The 20,314-nt window shown below is 58.9% G+C and overlaps 1 protein-coding gene across 7 annotated transcripts in view; it reads left to right on the top strand.

Moving 5' to 3' along the window:
- The first annotated feature begins 5,174 nt into the window (after positions 1-5,174).
- EMID1 (EMI domain containing 1) overlaps positions 5,175-20,314 on the top strand; it is a 47,712-nt gene continuing 32,572 nt past the window's right edge. For 3 of the 7 annotated variants that reach the window (XM_004429830.3, XM_087423998.1, XM_087423997.1), the window contains exons 1-3: positions 5,179-5,345; positions 12,367-12,480; positions 12,970-13,073. In XM_004429830.3, the coding sequence (XP_004429887.1) occupies positions 5,245-5,345; positions 12,367-12,480; positions 12,970-13,073 (319 nt within the window). In that variant the 5' untranslated portion in view covers positions 5,179-5,244. Of the gene's footprint in view, positions 5,346-12,366; positions 12,481-12,969; positions 13,074-20,314 lie in introns of all 7 variants that reach the window. The other 4 variants (XM_014787019.2, XM_087423999.1, XM_087424000.1 and 1 more) reach the window with 2 other exon arrangements.

Below are 20,314 nucleotides of genomic sequence, written 5' to 3'. Positions count from 1 at the left end.
TGATTTATACCAGCTCTAGACAGCCTAGAGCCCATCGGCCAGCCAGTGCCTGGCATGGGGGAAAGATGGAGGAAGGACTGGCTCCCCACCCTTGGGGATGTGGGGGTTGGGGTCTGAAGGCCAGAGCCTGTAGGGTACAGAGGGATGGATGAGGCCTGGGGCACCCTGGACCTGCCCCCTCTGCCTGGCTCCCACAGGAGCCAATGACCTGGGGTCCTCTTCCCAAAGCGCCCTTCTCTCTGTGTCTATCTGTCTGTCTGCTTGTCTGTCTCTTTTTCTGTCTCTCTGTCTCTCCTTGTCTTTCCATCTGTCTCTTTCTATATCTCTCTGGCTCACTTTGTCTCCCTCTGTCTCTGGCTTGCTGGCTCTCTTTGTCTCTCTGAGTATCTCTCTGTATCTCTCTGTCTCTCTCTGATTCTTTTCTCTCCTCTTCCTCTCATTCTCCTCTTACCCCTCAGAATCACTTCCTTGAAGGTGGAAACCATTCATCTTGGGGGTGTCAGGTGGGGCGGGCCAACGTGCTCGTGGCCCAACAGGTGCCACCAGGACCTGGCAGGGCTGGTGGGCAGCTCCAGGGTCTCAGCTCTGAGTGGCTCCTCTTGCCTGCCCTTCATGCCTGCCAGATCCATCTAACCAAAGGGACTTAGGGCTGCCACTCCAGATGTGTCCCGCAGGAGGTGGGCTTCACCTCATTGGGGCTGGGAGATGAACACCTTCCCACACAGAAGGTCCTCTCACCTGGCAGACCTTGTTCCTAGACCCTTGGTCAGCAAGCATCCCCCTTACTAGCCTAGAAGTTCCACTACCAATGATTTAGGGCTTAAATGAGGAAGAAATCCTGCTAACTGCCCCCCAACATTTAACAACATTCAACACATCAGTCATTAACACTCTAGTATGAACAAACCAATAGCTCCTTCCTCTATCCCCCAGCTGGGTGGATGCTGCCTAAGGAGACCTCATTAGTCCATTTTTGCAGGAGGAGAGGTGTGGAAAGAGATGCAGAGTAAGGGACCTCAGAGAAGGCAGGTGGGGCAGAGGTGAGGAGCAGAAAGGAGGGGATTTGGGGGAAGGTACCAGAGGAAGGGAAGTGGGACAAACATTAAGGAGAAGGCCTCTCATTTGTGCATTCCTCACAGTCAACAAAGCACAGTCACAGGAAAGTCCCCAAGTCTCTCATCACCCCTGTTTTCCAGATGGGGAGACTGAGGCCCAGAGAGAAGGAACTTGCTCCAGATCACACAGAACATCCAGGTCTCTTAACTCCAAATACAGGCACCCTGTGCTGCCATGCTTGCTCGTGCCCCGCCTGTCACTCTGCTGTCCTCCCTCCCCCCCAAGGTGCAGCCTCTCCGCCTGGGGATTCCTGAGGAGGGCAGGAAGGCCCCCTCGGAGCCCTAAATTATGATTTTCCGACAGCTTCCTTCCTCCCATCGCTCCCTTCCAGCCCGTCCCAGCTCCGTGAGGAAGGAATGAGCTGGGTGAGAAGGGCAGCTCCACGGAGCATAAATAACTTGGCCAGGCAGCTGCAGGCTCTCCGGGTCCCCCAGGGCCCCGCCCTGGCCCAGTGGGGTGCCCCCTACTCTGGGACTAGGGACAACAGGGCCAGGCCTCCAGATCAAAGGCGCAGAAAGCGGGCATTGTTCCCCAACCTGGAAGCGCAGGGAAGGCCCGGCCCTCCAGCCCTACCCTTTGTCTGGGCAGAGGCTTTGAAGGCCACTGGGGTTTACACGGCCCCTTCTTCTCCATGACATCCAGGCACTGCCATCAGGCCTGGGCCCCTGGGGGCTGCTGCCACAGGCTCTGGGCCCACTTGTCTCCCTCGGGCTGCTTCCTCACCTATAGGATGGGCACGATATGGGTACAGATGAGATGGGGTGCCCGGGCAACAGGACTGATATCATGGGCACCCCCGAGCCAGGGAGGCTGTCCTGAGGGACACAGGCAGAGGAGGGGGGCCCTTAGCGAGGCCCCGGTGGGAGTTCACAGGGAAGGGAGGCTTCGACCCAGGTCGTTTGCTGGAGAACAGCATTTCCTGTTTGGACTAGCCCCGGGGGACGTGTCAGTGACTCCATACCAGAAGGGCTGTATTTCCCAAACCCCACAGCCTGCTCCGGGAGGGGTGTGTGTGTATGTGTCTGAGTCCGTGTCCCTGTGTGGTCCACACGTGTGTGTGTCCATGTGTCGTCTCTCGCCTCATCAGCTCCCAGATGGGAGTCCAAATCTGAGCTGAGTTCTCTTTTTCCCCAAAGAAGCCCCGCCGCACGGCTCAGCCAGAGGGCGGCAGTGTGGCCTGGTGGGTGAGTGCACAGGCCGGCACCCATCACTCACCAGCCTGGACCTGGGGCGAGCCCCCCACCCGGGGGGAATGAGGCGGCCTCCCCGGTGACAGAGAGAGGGGCAGGAGACAATGCAGGCAAAATGCTTAGCACAGCGCCTGGCACACGGTCAGCGCTCGGGAACGGAAGCTGCTGTCGTTACTGGCGGTTGTGGTCTGGTCTTGGCAACGAGACCACTAGGCCCCCAGGGAAGAGGCCCCGCCCACAGGGACAGGCCTGAGACCTCGAGGGAGCAGGCCCCTCTCCCCCCGTCTCAGCAAACACTGAAACCTCAAATGACCAAGACCCAGGCCCCTGCGGCATTTCCTGCCCTTCCAGCTCAGGGAGGAGAGAGGACCAGAAAACAGGCTGACAGCCACCAGGAAAGTGCACCCTGAAAAGGGGCTTCGGGCTGTGCCCCAGGACCACCATGCAGAGACCCAAAGCTCTCACACTTGCCCAGAAGCATGAACTCTTAAGCCAGAGGGATCTTAAAAAGGTCCTGTGGTTTGTTTTTTCAGGCAAGGAAATATGGCTGAGAGAGAGGAGGTGACTGGTCCCAGGTCACACAGCTCCCAGTGGTTGCTCTGGAATTGACACTTAGGCCTATGGGGCACTGAGCCTGTGCGGTAACCACCAGGCTGCACCTCCACAGGGTGTGGCTGTAGTTATAAATCAATTCCCTGGACCAGGGGATCCCAACCTCAGCAAGGACAGGGCCTCCTCTGAGGTCAATATGTGGATAACAGCTTTTACTGAGAGTGTCCCTCGCTGGGTAAATCCACAGCCGCCTGAAGCTCCCATGAATTTGGTGGCCTTGGTAAAGGAATGTGTATGCCATTAATCACAGGTGCATCTCGACATGTTGCAAACAGACCTGGTAGTGCCTCATTCTGAGACATCCATCCCAGGTGTCCCCGACACCTCGTGGGCCTTCCAAGGCACTCCCCAGGACATAAGCCACTGCCCAGCACTTCTTCCTAAAGAGCTGCATGCCCTTCAGTGTCACCTTTGGGGAGATGGTTTTTGACCCCAGCCACTTGACTTAGGCTGCAGATGGACCTGGGCCTCTCAGGAGATGGCCCCTTGGGAGTGACAAATCATCCACGGTTATGGAGTCACTGATCTAGTCGTGTCACAAACAAAGGCTAACCAGAAAGGCACAAAGCTGAGTTTCTTGGGGGTCAGACAGATAGCACACAGTAGGCGCCCAAAATCACACATGGAAGGGAGGGAGGCAGCTCCCCAAGCGGGCAAAGTTGGTGCCATGATGATGTCATTGGAGGAAGTGGGGAGTCCTTGGGCGACCACATGAACCAGCGGCCAGCGGGTGCCAGGGCATTACCGTGACATGTCAATCCCGCCCCGCCCCCATAAGGAATGTGCAACTGTTGCCCTTACAAAGAGAAACTGAGGCTGGAGAGGGGCAGAACTTGGCCAAGCTAACTTGGGCAGAGGTGGCAGAGGCAGAGTTTGAACCCAGCTCTCACTGCCCCCTCGGGGGACAGGGGATACCTCCCTCTATATCAGCACACTCTCCCCTGTCCTGACTCAGGCCCGGCCCTGGTGAGTCAGGAGAGGCAGTCCCCAGGAATCAGAGGGAGAGGCTGGCAGATCCTTCCTGCTGGAGTGTTGCTAGCAGAGATCTTGGATCTGGACAAGCCACGGCAGGATCCCATGGGACAGATCCCTGGTGCACCACCAAGCTGGGCAGGGGGCTCCCTAGCCCAGGACTGCCTGCTGCACCTCAATCCAGGCCAAAGGGGTGGTTAGAGACCGTCCTAGAGCTTTAGAGGGTTCCGGGTCCCCTCTAATGAGAGCTGTGGTCTCTCCCCATAAACACACACTCCTGTCACAGACACACATCACACACATGCACGCAGGCATCACACATGACACATACCCATCAACTTGCACACACATGCATCGCACACACCCATTGTGTGCACACACTTGCATACACCTTTGCAGGACTCACAGCCCTCTCCGCAGAAGCTCATCCATGTACCCCTGATGAAGAAACTCCACTCCAAGCCAATCCTTACCTTGTTACAGATGGGGAAACCGAGGCCCAGACCAACATGCTGTCTGCACTCTTCCGTAACCGTGCTTAAGAGCTTACCCCTTCTGAAGTCAGGAGATCTGGGTTCAAATCCTGGCTCTTCCAACCACTGATGGAGCGCTTTAGGTAGATGACATCTCCTCTCTGTGCCTCGCTTTCTCCATCTGTAAAATGGCAATAAGATTGGACACTGACCTTATGGGGTCAGCCCAGGTCTTCTCCCCCCAGGGAGACAAGTGCCTGGGCCTCAGTCTTCTTCTCTGTAAAACGGGATAATTGTGCCCACCTCGCCCAAAGTGGTTTGAATATTAAACCAAGACAGGATGTGAATCGGAGTTGAAGTGCCCTGCACACAGTGGCGCTCACTGCTCAGGAAGCCTTTGTTGCATGGATGCACAGATCTCGCGTGCCCAGGGAACGGGATCCCTGAGAGGGGATGAGGCCCCCTGCATCATTAGCTCAGACGTGGCGGGTTTGGGTGCTCGCTGCGTCTGAAACCGTGCCCCCGGCCTCAGTTCCTCGGTCTGCAACACGTGGGAGGGCACCTCGCCCCCAAAAGGGCCACGCGGCGCAGGACGCCAGGTTCAGGTGGGCACCTGACAGGCCTCCTGGAGGGGGCGCCCGGCCCCCCGGGGCTCCTTCCGGGTTGGCAGCGGCGGCGCAGGGGGCGGGGGGCCGCCGAGGGGCCGGGCGAGGCCGGGAACGCGCGCCCCCGCCCCGCGCCCGCCTCCCGCGCGCCCTCCCGCCGCTGCGCCGGGAACCGGGATCCGCGCGTCCGGGGCGGCTGGCGGCGCGGGCGGGCGGGGACGGCAGGCTGGGGGCGGCGACGGCAAGGGGCCGCGCGCGGAGGGCGCCGGGCGCAGCATGGGCGGCCCGCGGGCCTGGGCGCTGCTCTGCCTCGCGCTCCTGCTCCCCGGAGGCAGCGCCGCGTGGAGCGTCGGGGGAGCCCAGTTCTCCGGGCGCAGGTAAGGGCTGCCCCGCACCACCACCTCTGTGTCCTGCCCGCCCCGGGTTGGGAGCCGGGACTCCAGGCACCCCCAGCCTCCGTGCAAGCCCGGGATTGGGAAGGGAACCCAGTCCTCCAGCGCAGTGCCAGCCCGGGTGGGGGCAGGGACCCTGGCCGCCCCGCTATCTGGCAGAGGCTCTTGGCAGTGCAGGGGGTCCCCTACACCAGGTGTCTGGAGACGGCAGCCCCCGACAGCCTCCTCCACCCCCGACCACTTCACCTCCAGAGCCCGAGAGGAGGAGGAAGGGGCACAACGAGGGAGAAACCCCCCAGGACTTCCGTCGCCCTAGTCCAAGGGCGCCCCTCCCTGCACATGGGAAAAGCCCAGGACACCCCCTAGCCGTCGCTCCAGGGACCCCTCTCCCTTTGCCCTGCTCCTGGCTTTTTTTAGTACCCGGGCTATTTATTTCCCTCCGAGGAAGACTGGGGTGGAGTTTCTCTGCCCGTGGGTCAGTGTCAGCCCCCAGGGACCTGGCATTTTGGACAGATATGGCAAGGGATTCTCGTCTTCCTGCCGCTCTCTCAGGAGCTGGGAACAGTCTCTCTTCTGCTGTTTATGGAGCATCTTCTAGTACCTGTGAGGGGGCCTTTTATGTGCAGTGTCATCATTAATCCTTCAAAGACTGAATGAGGTAGGGGGCACTGTCCCCATTTAGCAGATGAGCAAACTGAGGCCCCAGAGAATTAACATAATCTTCTAGGTTCATGGGCCGTTAATAAAAGAGCTAGGATTTGAATCTGTGTCTTTCTGGCCTTGATGACAGTGTTTGAACCTGCCCCGGCCACTGTCCTGGCTGCAGCCCCTGCGCCTGCTGGGGTCCACTCTCCAGGGCCAGCCACTGTTGTCTGAGGCAGACAATACGGAGTAGCCAGGCCTTTTCATCCCATTCAAAGGCCTGCCTGACCCCCACCCCCTACGGCCTCAATTCTTTACTTCTTTTCAGAAATGCCCCTTTCCCAGTGGTCAGGGGCCAGCATGCCCCCGCTGGGCTAGCAAGAGCAGGTGACGTGGGCAGCACTGGAGGGCAGAGGTGGCCGAGGCATCAGAGGCCAGAAGAGCAGTTGTCTGAGACAGGGACGGGCGGGTGGCAGATGTCACAGCCATCATCTACTGTATGCTCACCACAGCTGACCTGGGCTGAGCATTTTACCTGCATCCATCACCTCCAGAATCTTCCCGATTGCCATGGGAGGCATGCATTTTTAGGGCCCCCATTTCATAGAAGGGAAACTGAGGCTCAGAGAAGGGATATGACCTGCATAGGTCATGGATGTGAGCCCCCAGGGTCCCGGGTTCTAAGATGACCGAGACTCTGAACTCAGAATTCCCAGTGTCAGGCTCAGATTGATGGTTGAGAGGGCTTAAGGTCCGGGCTGCCCTCCAGCCAATCCACGGCAGCGTCCCCCAGCCTGGGCTGCTCACCACCGGGGCTTCCTGGGTGGGAGCAGGATGGTGGCTATGGGCCGGTATCTGGTGGTCACTGAGGATTGTCACCCCATCTGTTCACAGAAGGCTCACAGTGGCCTGAGCATCACAAAAGCCCTATGGGCAGTGCTGTTGCTCCCATTTTATAGATCAGAAGACTGAGACCTAGAGAGGAAAAGTGGCACCTCGGTCCAGGCCAGCCAGTTTCCTGTGTTCTTTTCACCCCCGCAGAGGTGGTCAGCTTGTGGGTCTGGGAGAGGTTTGCATGTCTTGGTTAGGACCAGACCCTGGCCCTCTGGCTCTGGCTCTGTCACCACTTGATGTGCGACCTCAAGCAGGTCACTTCACAGCCCTGGGTCTCAGTTTCCTCGCTGTTTCCCTCTTTCTTCCCCTTGTCCCCTGCTCACAGGCCTGCTCTGAGGGTGGATGGCGTCCCATGGGAAGGACCAGCGTGGGGCCTGACATTCAGTTGTTCCTGTATCACCAACATTAGGTGGAGGAAGGGACCCCTAGCTGGAGGAATCTGTGGTCCTCAGCTACCTCCCCTTGTGGCCCCGTCCCCGTGGCATCACTGGAGACAGCATGGGGATGTCACACCCCATCAGCTCTCCCTCCACCCCCAGCCCGGCGCCCCAGGTGCCCTTTGGCAGCTGAGGGACCAGTGGCAGAAAAGAGGCTTTGTGCCTGGGGAGGGGGAGGCCTGGGAAGGCATCCAAGGGGCCGCCCCCAGCCCGAGGAATGTGGCGAGACTTTGAGACCCCTGGAACCAGGGTGCCCGGGGGCTGTGCAGAGCAGCCTTGGCTCGCCCCTGCCCCTGTCCACCCCCCAGTCCCTGCTGGGGCTGCTTCCTGCCGCTCTGAGGTCCCTTCCAGCCTGAACCTCTTTTTCCTTTAACGACCCGTCTCAGCACTGTGGCTGTAGAGTTGAAGCCATCACTGGGGTCCTGGCCCAGGCCCCTTCCCCCTGCAAGACTGGCTTCCTCTGGGCAAATCCTAGGATCAGTGGAGAGCGGAGAATTCTCTTCCCCAGCCCCTCTCTCGGGAGCTCAAATCCCAGCTCTACACCCGTGTGGGTGACCTGGGCAGGTGATTTCTCTCAGAGCTTCAGTTTCCCCCTCTGTAAAATGCAGAGCCTGACAATTCCTATCCTGCAGTTGAGGGGAGGACCTCGTGTGTGGAAGCCCCTGGACCACAGCTGTGGGGTGAGGGGCCCGTGCCACAGTCCAGGAACGAGAATTACCGACAGCTGTTGGCACTGTGCTAAGTGGGTTGCTGAAACCTCCACCGCCGGAAGAGATTCTGCTGTCCCCATTTGCAGATGGACAAAGTGAGGCCCAGATAGGGTCAGGCCTTGTCCAAGGTCGCCGAGTTAGGAAGCAGCAGAGCTAGGACTGGAACTCGGCCCCCAGAGTGGGGTTCTGGCCTAGTCACCCCCCCACCGCCGTATGTCTCTTTTCTTTCCTCCCCTCTCCTTTCCATAACGGCCCTTGGCCCACAGCCCGCTTGGCTGCCTCCTGCAATTAGCCCTATCACTGTTCCGGCTGGCAGCCCTGGGCCCTGCAGAGACAAAGTCCCCTGGGCCCCTTGTGGCAGGGAGTGGAGGGCAGGTGGGGGGCCCTAGTGTGGGGGGCCGGTGCCAGGCGGAGCTGGTCTGGCCTGTTTTCTCTCCTTCCGCCGGCCTCTGGGGGCCCAGGAGCTGCTGAGTGGGCAGAAGGGGCAGACCCAGGAGGGAAGTGCTGCTCCTCCCAGCCCCTGCCCTAGGCCGGTCCTGCAGGAGGTGGCTCAGCTACACCGGGCTTCTTGGGCAGCTTATCGCAGACCACAAGCTGGGAAAGGAAGCCCCCAGGGGCAGCAGGGTGGAGGCGGTCCTTCCAAGTACTGCGCCCATGTCTGGAAACCTGGGTCTTGGCTCCTCTGCCCAGGGCCGCTGTCTCTTCTCAGTCATTCAGTCATTCAGCAAACCTCCCCGAGCACCCTTGGGCTGAGCCTCTTGGCTTGGTCCCTGCCAATACCGTCCCCCAGCATCTGTTGGGAGGGAAAAGCTATGGGCTGTTATGAGGGGTTGAGGGGGCCCCCTGGAGGTGCCCGACCCCTCCTGGGGCCTCAGGACTGAGACCTAAAGGATGAGTTGGAGTTTGCTGGAGTGGGGGAAGGGGCTTTCCAGGCAGAGAGAATCTCGTATGCAAAGATCTGAGGTGGGGGAGAACAGGGCGCGTGGGAGGGAGGGCAGGAAGGTCGAAGGGGGGCAGCGTGAGTGTTGCTGTGCAGGACAGGGGAGCAGCATTCAGGACAGGGCAGTCAGGGCTCGCAGGGCGATGGGGAGCCGGCGTGGGCTGCAGACTCCAGGCCAGCAGTGGCAACTTTAGGTCTGTGCTTTAGAAAGAGCTCCTGCTGCCCCTGGAAAGTGGACAGAGAGGTTAGAAGGTGGCAGGACCAGGCCAGGACCCTGCAGAGGAGTTCGGGCTTATCCTGGGGGCAGGGGCGCTGGGGTCTTCAAGGCCAGGGAGGGGCAGGGCATGGTTATTGGTGACCCCCCCACATGGAAGGGGTGAGGGACTGACCTTGAACCCTACCTGGCCTGAGTGTCCCCTCCTGTCTAGCCGGCCATCAGCTCTGTGTCTCCAAAGCAGAGGATTCAGGCAAACTCCAGCACGTGGGAAATAAACCAGGGGGCCAGGCAGTGACCCACGTGGGGGAGATTTTAATTCAGGAAGGAGAAGAAAATCATCCCTAGCTCCGCCCTGGTAAAAAGAGGGACAGCTCGGGCAATTGTGGGCAGTCACAGGCCCACCTCCCCAAGCCCAGGTCAGGGGCTGGGCATGTGGGGGTGTGCACACATGTGTGTGTAAGGGCGCATGGCGCTGTGTCTGCAGGTGTGGACCTGAGTGCAGAGAGGACGGCATTTCTGTGGCTTCATGTCCTGCCGGATTTGCCTTAGTCTGATTGTGCTTGAGTGTGTGTGTGTGTGTGTGCGCTTATGTGGGTCTGTGTGTGTGCACATGGGCACAGGTGTGTCCAGGAGTTGTATGCACATATGAGTGTGTCCATGTGCGTGTGTGCTCACTGTGTGTGCGTATTGATGTGTGTGCGTGCATTTGCGTGTGTGTGTTGTGTGTGCATCTGTACACTGGCGTGGAGCCTTCCTTCCGTGCCCAGGGGCCCCCTCCTGTGTCTGGACAGCTCTGACTATCCCCTACTCAGATTGTTCCCTTGCTCCTTCCTTCCCTCTCAGAGCCCCTGGGCAGCCTAGGGGATGTCACACAGGCTGCAGGGACACCCCCAAGCCACCCTGAAATTGTACCCCAAGTTTTATGTATTTTTCTGGGGAGGAGGCACAACTCACATCAGTTTCCCAAAAGGGCTTATGTCCCCCTCAAACAAAACCCTGACAGGTTCAAAACCACAGCTCTAGGGACCCAGACGCTCTAAAGGGTGGGGGCCTTTTTGAAATGTATCTTTTTAAACATAAAATCCTCACCTGCTCATTAGTAGAAGCATTTCCAGCCTAAGATTAAGGCTGCAGGCTCTGGGGTCAGATGGACCTGAATTCCAATCGTGACTGTGTTGCTTATCTTGGGTGCCCAGGGCATGTCCCAGACCCAAGAGCCTCAGTCTTCCCATCTGTAAAGTGGCTCATAATCTGGGTGTAGAGGGCCCTGGGCGCAGCTCCTGGCAGGCAGCAAGCATGGTAACCGGTGGTTGCTGTTAGCGCAGGAGACAGAGGGGATGGAAAACACATCCCTGCCCCCAGAGGTGGTAATTTGATGTGATCATGTGGTTTTCCCTAACTTTATGCACACATAGCTATATATGTGCATCCGTGTATAAATAGTCTTTTGGCTTTCTCTTCCTTTCTTATTTTAATAGAAATGCAGTCATTCTCTATCGGTCTGCACGTGGTTTTTTCTCTGTCACCAGGCCCAGAGGTCTACACGTGGAGACCTTGGGCTCTGCCACAGTGTCTGGTTCTCTGCATCTAGTGGTCTCATTTAGGCTGTTCCCAGTTTTTTGCTGTTCCCAATGGTGCTGTAATAAGCACCTATCATCTCTGCCGTGGGGTGGCTGGCCAAGGGCTCTCTTGAGCTCCTGCCATGTCATTGGGCCAAACGTAGCCATCCCTTCTCCTGGCTTTCCTACCTCCATGCCTTTGGCAAGGCTGTCTCCTCCTTCTGGACTGATTCTGTGAAGGGACTTCCCCAGGGTCCCACAGCGAGTTAGTCCACTGGTCCTGGCCAAGGACATTCTCCTTCTGGGGTGGGGGCGGGGCGGCAGCTGGGGGGCCTGGACTTCGGAGGTGGCAGGCACCTCTGTGATGGCTGGGACATTCCAGGTGCTCAGCAGCCCTCAGCCCTGCACAGGGTCACGATTTTTTTGCCAGAGCTGGGAAAGGAGGGCCGTTTCAGGTGACCTGTCTCAGCCCAAGCCCCCCACCCCACCAGACGTGCCTTTGTGGCCTCAAGCCCAGGGTCAGCAGGTTCCCAGGCTGGGGCCTTCACAGAGCCATGGACCGTGGCTCAGGAGATGGGGAGGAGACGGGAGCTGAGGCCTCTGGGATGGAGTCAGGGGCCAGGCAGCGCCATCCACATTCCTGGGTTTAAATCTAGCTCCACCACGCACCAGCTCTTGTGACATGAGCAGTTGTCTTCCCCTCTCTGAGCCTCAGTTTACACCTCTATAAAATGGTGGGGGAGGTGCCTTCCTGGCTCACCGTGAGAAGATGCATACAGTAGGTGCTCAATATATGCAACGCAATATGATTATTAGTTGGCATCTGGAGAAGTCAGTCCTCTACCCTTGAGACATTGATTGTGCATCCCGGCCGTCACACAGAGGGGACACAAGGACAAGTGAGACAGGGCCTCTCCTTCGCATGCCAGGGGAGGGAGGGGGCAGACATGAGTCACCAGCTTAATTCAACATGACAGGTATACACAGTGGTGCGGATCCAGGGCAGGAACCATCAGTTCTGCTCAGGTTGGGGTGGGGGTGGAAAGGGACAAGGGGAGAGGTGCCGAGCGGAGAGTTGGAGGGCGGGTGCTCCGGGCAGCGGGCCCAGTGTGAGCAAAGGCCTGGAGGTGAGGGATCCAGGTGTGGGCGCGGGAGACCCCGAGTGCTGAGGGTGGGGGTAGGCAAGGCAGGGACACGGCCAGGTTTCCGTTTATCTCTAGGGAGAGATGGAGGGGCCACTGCTGTTGTCCAGATGGAAGGCGGGAGGCAGTGGTGACCTGGACAGGTCAGGGTTGGAGAGAAGAGATGTTGAGGAGGGGAGTCCCCCATTGGAGATGCCATGCTTCCATCTCGCCCCCCGCGGCTCATTCCCCAAGACCTCCCGAGAGTGCACGGTCCCCCCCTCTAGGGCTGTGGAATTCGCTCCTCAGCCACAGCAGCACAGAGACTCCCACTGGGGCCCAAAGGACTCTGAGAGCTCAGGGGACTCTCTGCCTGGAGACTCGGGGCTCCTGGAGAGAAGGCGGGCCTCCTCACCTGTCCTCCTGGGGTCCTGGGCAGGGGGCTGCGCCTTGCACCTGAGCTTCCTCACTTTGGATCTGTTTCAGGAACTGGTGCTCATACGTGGTGACCCGCACCATCTCATGCCACGTGCAGAATGGCACCTACCTTCAGCGGGTGCTGCAGAATTGCCCCTGGCCCATGAGCTGCCCGGGGAACAGGTGAGTGAGACCAGGGTGGAGAAGGAGCGATGGTGTTGCAGGGGGAGGTGCACAGTGGGCAGAGGCCTAGCAGTGGGACTGCATCGGGAGTGCGGGGGAAGGCGAGGCCCCCAGGGGTGGGTGGGGCAAAGGGAGCATTGGCCCTCTGCCCAGTCTCAGCACCTCCCCTTGTGCTCTTGGGGCACCCTGGAGGGCTTCCCGGGGGAGGGATTCTACCATTCACCCACATGCCTTCACTCAGTGAGTTTCACTGCTGGGGACAGGCCAGCTCAGCGTGCAGAGGCTTCCTGTCCAGCTGATACCCAGATACCCCCGGCTGGGGGGTTGGGAAGGAGTGGAAGGGCTGAATCCCAGAATGCAGGAGGAGAGAGGCTCCAAAGGGGCCTGGAGGGGGCAGAGGACCCTGGAGGCTCTGGGTTTGTCCCCACGGACAGTGGGAGAGGCGACGGAAGACCCTGTCTGAGCTTGGCCCCCTGGGCACTCTTGCAGCTACAGAACCGTGGTGAGACCCACATACAAGGTGATGTACAAGACAGTGACCGCCCGCGAGTGGAGGTGCTGCCCGGGGCACTCGGGGCCGAGCTGCGAGGAAGGTAGGACTGCCCCGAGGTGCAGGCCAGGTGTCTCCCCTGGGTGCGCGGGAGGGAGCGGTGAACTGTTGCTGAGTTGGTAGATGCCGTGCGCACTGGGGTCCGCTGCGTAGAGGTGCTGGTGAGGTGCAGCTCAGACCCAGTTGGTGCCTGCTGTCCCCTGGGCGTTGACTGCCTGCTTCTTGGGGGCCTCTCAGGACCCCTGGAGGAATTTCATACCTGCTGTGTAGCTCATGTCTTAAGTCACACCATCCCAAGCCTTTCCTCCAACCTTGGAGAAAACCCCTCAGGATATTGATGTGGTAGGTAACAGATAGGTCAGGGGGTTGTCAAGGTCGGGGTGATTATACCCGTCCTGCAGGTGAGGAAACTGAGGCTCAAGAAGGCGATGGGCACATAGCTCCTAAGAGGCAGTTAGGATTCGAACCCCAGTCTACCTGGCTCCCCCCAGGGTCTCAGAGATGGGAGGACTCCCCTGGACGCTGCGTGTGTGGAGCATGTCCCAGGCAGAGGGACCCTTCTCACCCTACCCGCCTTCCCTGTGTGCACTGTGGGTGGCGCAGGGCCGAGCACCGAGCAGGGGCGCAGAGCAGGCAGCTCGGCCTCCCTGGAGCCTGGCCACACAGTTACTCAGAGAGCCCTGTCCTCTCGGGCACCTGCCTCTGCTGAGCGTTCCAGGCCACTCCCATCCTCACTGGCTGGCTAAACCTAGTGAGAGGAAGGTTTTTGGACACCAAGGGCTGTGTTCCCAAGAATGGCCCTAAAGAGGATGGCCTGGCCTAGGACCAGCGTGAGAACCAGGCCTGTCGGCGCCTCAATGGAAAGAGATGTTCAGGGCCCCCGAGGCAGTATGTTCTGAACATCAGCCACAGGACGCATTCTGAATCCAGAAACATGAACGTGTGAAACACAGCCTCCAAATCGAGGGAACGCGATGCTAACGGAAGTCGCCCCTCCTAGGGGCTTCTCGAGAGATTTACACATTTCACCTCCCTGGCACCCCACAACAGCCCCGGTTCGCAGAGGGGGCAACAGAGGCCCAGAGTGGTGGCCATGTGCCCTGAGTTACACGGGATGGGGGGCAGAGCTCACCACAAAATGAGGCAAGGAGGGGCCTGGCGAGTGTTGATGTGGGGTGGAGGAGTCCCCATTGGAGCCGGGGAGGAGCGAGACACCCAGAGGGAGAAGAGAGCCACCCCGACACCTAACAGGGGTCCTGTACAGAGAGGCAGGCTTAAAGGCTGGTGTGGGAGGCTGGGGGGCAGGGGGCAGACATGAAGAGGAACCAGGAGCAGCACCCTCCCCTCCCTGCTGGGAAGAAAAGGGGAAGGTGAAAGGGCCCCAGGGGCAGGAGGAGAGCCCGCCAGGAGGAGCTGCTGCCAAGGAGGCCGCAGAGGAGCTGATAGTGGGAAGGGGTGAATCCCAGGGTGTGGGGGCTGCCTAGGCCTGGTAAGCCTGAGCCCAGGCAGGACCTGCCCAGACAAAGGCCACTCTGTCCCTGGCTCCCCTCCCAAGGGCAGACCTTCCTGGGTCTATGGGGCGGTCATAGAGTGGGTGAGGGGGGAGGACAGGTGGGGGCAGCGCCCATGCCCTTGAGTCCAGCAGCTGGAGGCCATGTGTCCAGGAGCCAGGATAAGGGCTGGGGGCTCTGCCAATGGTGAGGCAGGGATGCAAGTCGGGGGCTGGGCCAGGCCAACCCTGACGTTTGCCATCTCCCTCTGCGGGGCCTTCAGGTCCCAACCTGAGGACGGGGGTATCCAGGGCTTCATGGGCCAGGCCAGCCTTGCCACACACCAGCTGCATGGCCTTGGGCCAGGGACTCCCAGTGCGTTGTGCAAGTCATTGTGCAAGGGCACCGGACTAGGGGGTGGGGAGGCTGCAATTCAGGTGGCGCTCGACTCACGCCCACCAGAGGGAGGGGCATCTTCTCTAAAGGGCACCGCGCTGCTGTGTGCACCTGCAGCAGCCTGGGGCGCCCCCGCACTGAGCCTCAGTGTCCGCATCTATGAAGTGGGCGGGATAATAGAGTCTGCCTCCCAGGATGTTGCAAGGATGGAATGAAGCAGGAAAGACCTTGCAGGTGATGTGGCCACCCATGGTGGGCACTGCGTGATGACCCGTGGGACGGAGGGGCCTCTCCCCACCCACAGGGTCGGAGCTGAGAAAAGGGATGCCCAGGCCTGGATATTCTGGAAACCTGCTGTATTGGGCCCTGGGAATAAGAGCTGGGGAAGCATGGGGACATTGCTGGCCCATCCCGGGCCCTGCCCTTCCTCTGACAGCCGGATTTAGGTCAGGCTCCCCCAGCTGTTTCCCCTGCCAGTGACCGCCCTCGTGGTCTGCCCAGTGCTGTGACATGACCCTGGGGCCGTAGAGCTGCGTCACCAGGGGCGACAGGGCCCAGAGTAGCTGGGGTGAGCTGAAGGAGGAGAGGCAACACCCATCATCCCAGCATCCAGCCCTGGATCCGGCTCTGCTGTGTGACCTGGGACAAGTCACTTCACCTCTCTGAACCTCCTCTCTATCTGGAAGCCACCTGGGACTGAAAAGTGCTCACCTCATAACTTATCATGAGGACTAGAGACTCACGCCTGTACATAGTAGATGCTCAATAAATGTCCTGCTCTCCCTTTCAGCCCCCTGTGCTGGGGATTCTGTGTTGGCTCTTGGGGACCACCCTGCCTTCCACCTCTGAGACCCTACTTCTCAATCAGCTGCTCCGCAAACAGGCCTCCAGTCTCCAGGCTTGACGTTCGTGAGGCCGGCAGACTTCATGGCTCTTAGACCTGGTTTTCCCATCTGTAGAATGGGAATGTTCACTGAGATGATGAGTGAGGATGGTCTCCTTGCTGTTCGTGACAACCTTTGAGGAAGGGGCTAGAATGGGCCCCATTTTACAGATGGGAAACTGAGGCTCAGAGAGGGAAAGAGGCTGGCCTGGGCTCACTCAATGCCTGAGAGCCAGGACTGGGACCTGCCTGACCAAGCTTCTGTCGGTGCCTCCATGCCTTGGGACATGGGCCCTGAGCAGCCTGGGCTGGTGGGTTCTGCTGAGAGCTGAGCTGCTGTGGCCACCATGTCACCCTGCCTCTGGGGCTCCCTGCAGACAGATCTCTCGCCTGTCAGCCCCACTGTCCAGATGATGAAAGTGAGGCTCAGAGAGGGTGTGGGTCTCACATAAGGTCACACAGCAAGTAAGCATCATGGTTGAGATTCTCCCCAGGGCTCTGGCCTGAGGTCTGCGGTGTCCCCCTGCCTCAGACCCTCCTGTGGTAATGATGAGAGGAAGGAAAGCTGCCACTGTCCTCTGTCCGTGCCAGGTACTGTGACTTGTACTCACCTGTGTCATGCGATCTTGTCATGGTACAGAAGGTCCAGATGTGGAAACTGAGGCTGGAAGAGGATCTTGCTCGGGATCACAGCCAAATTCAAAGCCCATCCGTCTGGCCCGGAGCCGGGATCTTTCCTCTGCAGCCATGCTGGCTGAGGACTTCCAGGGGGAGCGAGTTCAGACAGTGGGGGCACATTGAGGCTGGCAGAAGCCATTCTCAGCCCCAGCCCCTCCCAGATGGAAAGATAGAGGAGCTGGGGGATCTCTCGCCGCCTTCTTCTCACGGGCCCCCTAGAGCCAGGCTGCCTCTGTTTCCCCCTCACTGTCCCGACTGTTCTCAACGCATGTCTCTTCCCCATCTGTAGATCCCCACAGCCCTTCTCTTCCGTGATGGGGAACCAGCAAGGGAAGAAGTTTGCCCAAGGTCACACAGCAAAACAGCTTAAGAGCAGACTCAAGGTTCCAGCCCAGGCCCTTCCTGGGCCCTTGGCCTCTCCTGCATCCAGGGCTGGGCGCTTCCTGCACACATCTTTCTCCCTCTAACCACATGCCAGTTTTCAGTGCCAAGCCTGTGCTTTACTTTGCAGATTCAGAGTCCTTTGGGCAGTGGCTGTCCCCTCTGCCTGCGACTTTCTTGGTGCCCCCATCTGGCTACGGTGGCCCCCACCCTGTTATCACTACTCCCGTCTCTCCAGTGCCTGGCACGGACCTGGTGTAAAGTGGGTGCACAGGAAACGAATGGGAACCTCATCTCACCCAAAGGGGGGGCCAGGCTGGACACAGACAAGGCTTCCCAGAGGCCTGCCAGAGGATTCCTGGAGCTCCCGGCTGGCCACAGCCCTGACCTCAATCCCGGCTCAGGCCAACAGCAGCAAATATTTACATTTGCAAAGTAAATTCCCAGGAGGAGCCCTGGGCTGGGGCCGGGGAGGCTGCACCCCTGTGGCTTGTGGTCACGGGACCCAGCAGACCTGGGAGGTGGCCTGTGAACGAGGAAGCCCCTCTCCTGGCACCTCTCCTTGGAGAGAAAGTCAGAAGGGGAGCCCAAGGACACCCCCTAATTTCTCACACCCCCATTTCCAGCTGAGGGCAGGATTTGAATCCCAGCCACCCCCCTCCACCGCCTGTGTGGACAGGCAGCCTCTCCTCTCTGGCCCTCAGTGTTCTCATGAGGATCTGAGGAGAAGGGGCACGGAGGCTTCTTGGCTCACCCCCAGCAGCAGGCGGAGGGAAAGGAAGCTGCTTATGGGGCCCAGGGCTGGAAACTGCAGATGGTACTGGCCTTTCGTGCAGGTCAAGACAGGGAGTGATGAGAGCTTCAAGGGGGCGGCTTTGGTGAGTTCCCTAGTCTGCCCGGGAAGGCTTCCTGGAGAAAGTGACATGGGAGCAGCAGCTGTGGGGTTGGGGGTGGGGAGGCAGTGTGTGGGTGGGTGTGTGGGTGTGTGTGTAGGGCTGGCGGGGACCTCCCAGGTGGTGGGAAGTGGCCCACAGTCAGGATCCCAGAGTAGAGCTGGGTTTGTGGTCCTAGGATGAGCGTGGATCTCCCTGGAGGGCGAGGTTGGGGCTGGGGAGGGGCCCTTCAGGACAGACCACCAGGCCCGGTGAAGGGGCTCTCAGCTCCCTGGGGCCTGCCCCAGTGGCCCTGGCCCAACACCAGTGGGGGGGACAAAACCTGTGGCTTTTTGCCTACTGGAATTTTGTGTGGTATGGGTCCATTGTAGAACCTGGTTTGTCCCTTAAACTATTTCTGTTTTTCAGAATTTGGGGGATTTGGGGGGATAATTTTTGTACATCCTGAATCCAGAGCCAACCTTTTCTGGGTTTTTTGACAGTTTTGTTATTTCTTTTTTTTTTTTTTTTTTTTTATTTTAATTTTAATTTTTTTATTTATTTTATTTTTTTTCCCCCCAAAGCCCCAGTGGATAGTTGTATGTCGTAGCTGCACATCCTTCTAGTTGCTGTATGTGGGACTCGGCCTCAGGATGAACGGAGAAGCGGTGCCTCGATGCGCACCCGGGATCCGAACCCGGGCCGCCAGCATCGCAGCGCACGCACTTAACCACCAAGCCACAGGGCCGGCCTTGTTATTTCTTTAAACTCTTTTTTGTAATGTTATCTTGCAATTACTTTGAGCCAGTTACGTCTGCGCTGCTGGTCAGGCCACGTTTTCATTAGTTTTTCTAGTTTCTCGCTGGCTCCCCGGTGAAATGTCCGAAAGCAAATCGGTTTAAAAAGAATTTCCAACAACAAGTTCACAGATTAATAACTCAGGGACACCCTAGTGTGACAGTAGAAGATTTATGCGCATTTTCAAGACAGTTGTGTCTACCGTCTGCAGGTTTTTTGCCTTTATTTTGCCTTTCATTTTGTTTGCCTACTGTAAATTCACTTTCAGCCAGTGATTCACGCATTCCCCAACAAAAGGTTTATTGAGGCTGCTGAGGCCCTACTGCGCGCCGGGCACTTTTGCAGACCATATGCAAAACAGATGAGGTCCTTGCTCTGGTGGGGCTTGTGGCCCAGCCAGGGGGACGGACGATTGACAGGAAACTGGGAAAGCGGCACAGAAAATGACATGTTAGAGGGTGGAAAGTGCCATAGAAAAAAAGAAAATGATAGCGGGGGGGGGGTGCGGGGGGGTGGTAGATGCTCTGCCAAAGCTTCATCCCAGAGGAAACCGAAACTTCCACGGGGTTGGAAGGATGGCCGCTTCCTTTGGGTGACTTCCTGAAAAAGATGATAAAATGGCCTTTTCCATCTTCACCTGGGAGCAAAGAGGATGAGGAGGGCTTGGAGAGGCCATTCTTCTCAGGAGCCAACAGGAGGGGCCCTCCCTGCCTCTGCCTGGTGGGGCTTGAGGCCCAACTTGAGGTTCCAGGGTGCCCAGGAGAGAGGAGGTCAGGCCCTGCGTTCAAATCCAGGCTCCGGCCTTCAGGTGGACGACAAAGGATCAATCACTTCACCTCTCTGCCTCGTTTTCCTCCAAGGGGAAATATTCATATTCACTCGTCCATTTATCTGAGCACGGGGGACAGAGGAGTGGTGATACTGAGTTGCTCTGTGCCTCGGTTTCTTCATCTGTAAAGTGGAGATGATACTAGCACCCACTCTCAGGGTTTTGTGAGGATAATGAGTTAAGACTGTATATGTCAAGTGCTTAGAATGTGCCGGGCCCAGAGTAAGTGCTAAACGAGTGTTTAGGGTCATTATTATTACCTACCTTGTAGGATAGAGCTGGGCTATGTAAAGTGCTTAGCACTGGGCATGGCTCACAGTGGCGTCCCCCCGCCCACAGAGCCCCCAACCCCTGCCCCAGTCCTGGGCTGCCAACCCACCTTTCTCCGCCCTGGGTGAGATTTACCCCCTGTGCCGGGGCAAGTCACAGGCGCCCAGGGAGGGTGTGCCGGGGATGCAGGCCCAGCCCAGTGAAGGCCCCGTGGTGGGACCTGGAGCAGGGTCTGGCAGCTTCCCCGCTGGGGGCGGGCCAGAGGGACCCGTCTGGTTTGAGTTCCTGGCGCCTCTCACTCCCTGCATCAACCCGCAGCCTGGCTTGGAGCTGCCAGGCCTGCGCCTTATTTGGGTCTTGTCTCCCCCCGAGACGACACTTCGTGGCCTTAAAAGGCAGGCCTGGGGGGGTGGGGGGAGCAGAGCCACTGCTGGCTCCAGCTGCGGCCCCCTGTCCTTGGCTTGTCCAGCCCATCCCTCCAGCTGTGGAGAAAACCAGGCTCCCAAAGCCAGACCAGCCAGGGCGGCCTGCTCCTCGTGGGGGTGGCGGCAGGGGTGGGCTCCTGGAATGGGTCCCCCTTGCGCCCCAAGGCAGCCAGACTCCCTCTGGTTTTCATTTAAAACCAGGGCTGGATCCACTTCAGTGTCTTCTTACCAAGTGGGGCAGGGAGAGGGTGGACAGTGATGT

This window comes from Ceratotherium simum, chromosome 35 (assembly GCF_057802395.1).
Source record: "Ceratotherium simum simum isolate JZ-2026a chromosome 35, ASM5780239v1, whole genome shotgun sequence".
Lineage (NCBI taxonomy): Eukaryota > Metazoa > Chordata > Mammalia > Perissodactyla > Rhinocerotidae > Ceratotherium > Ceratotherium simum.
This window is presented reverse-complemented; position numbering and strand designations above follow the sequence as displayed.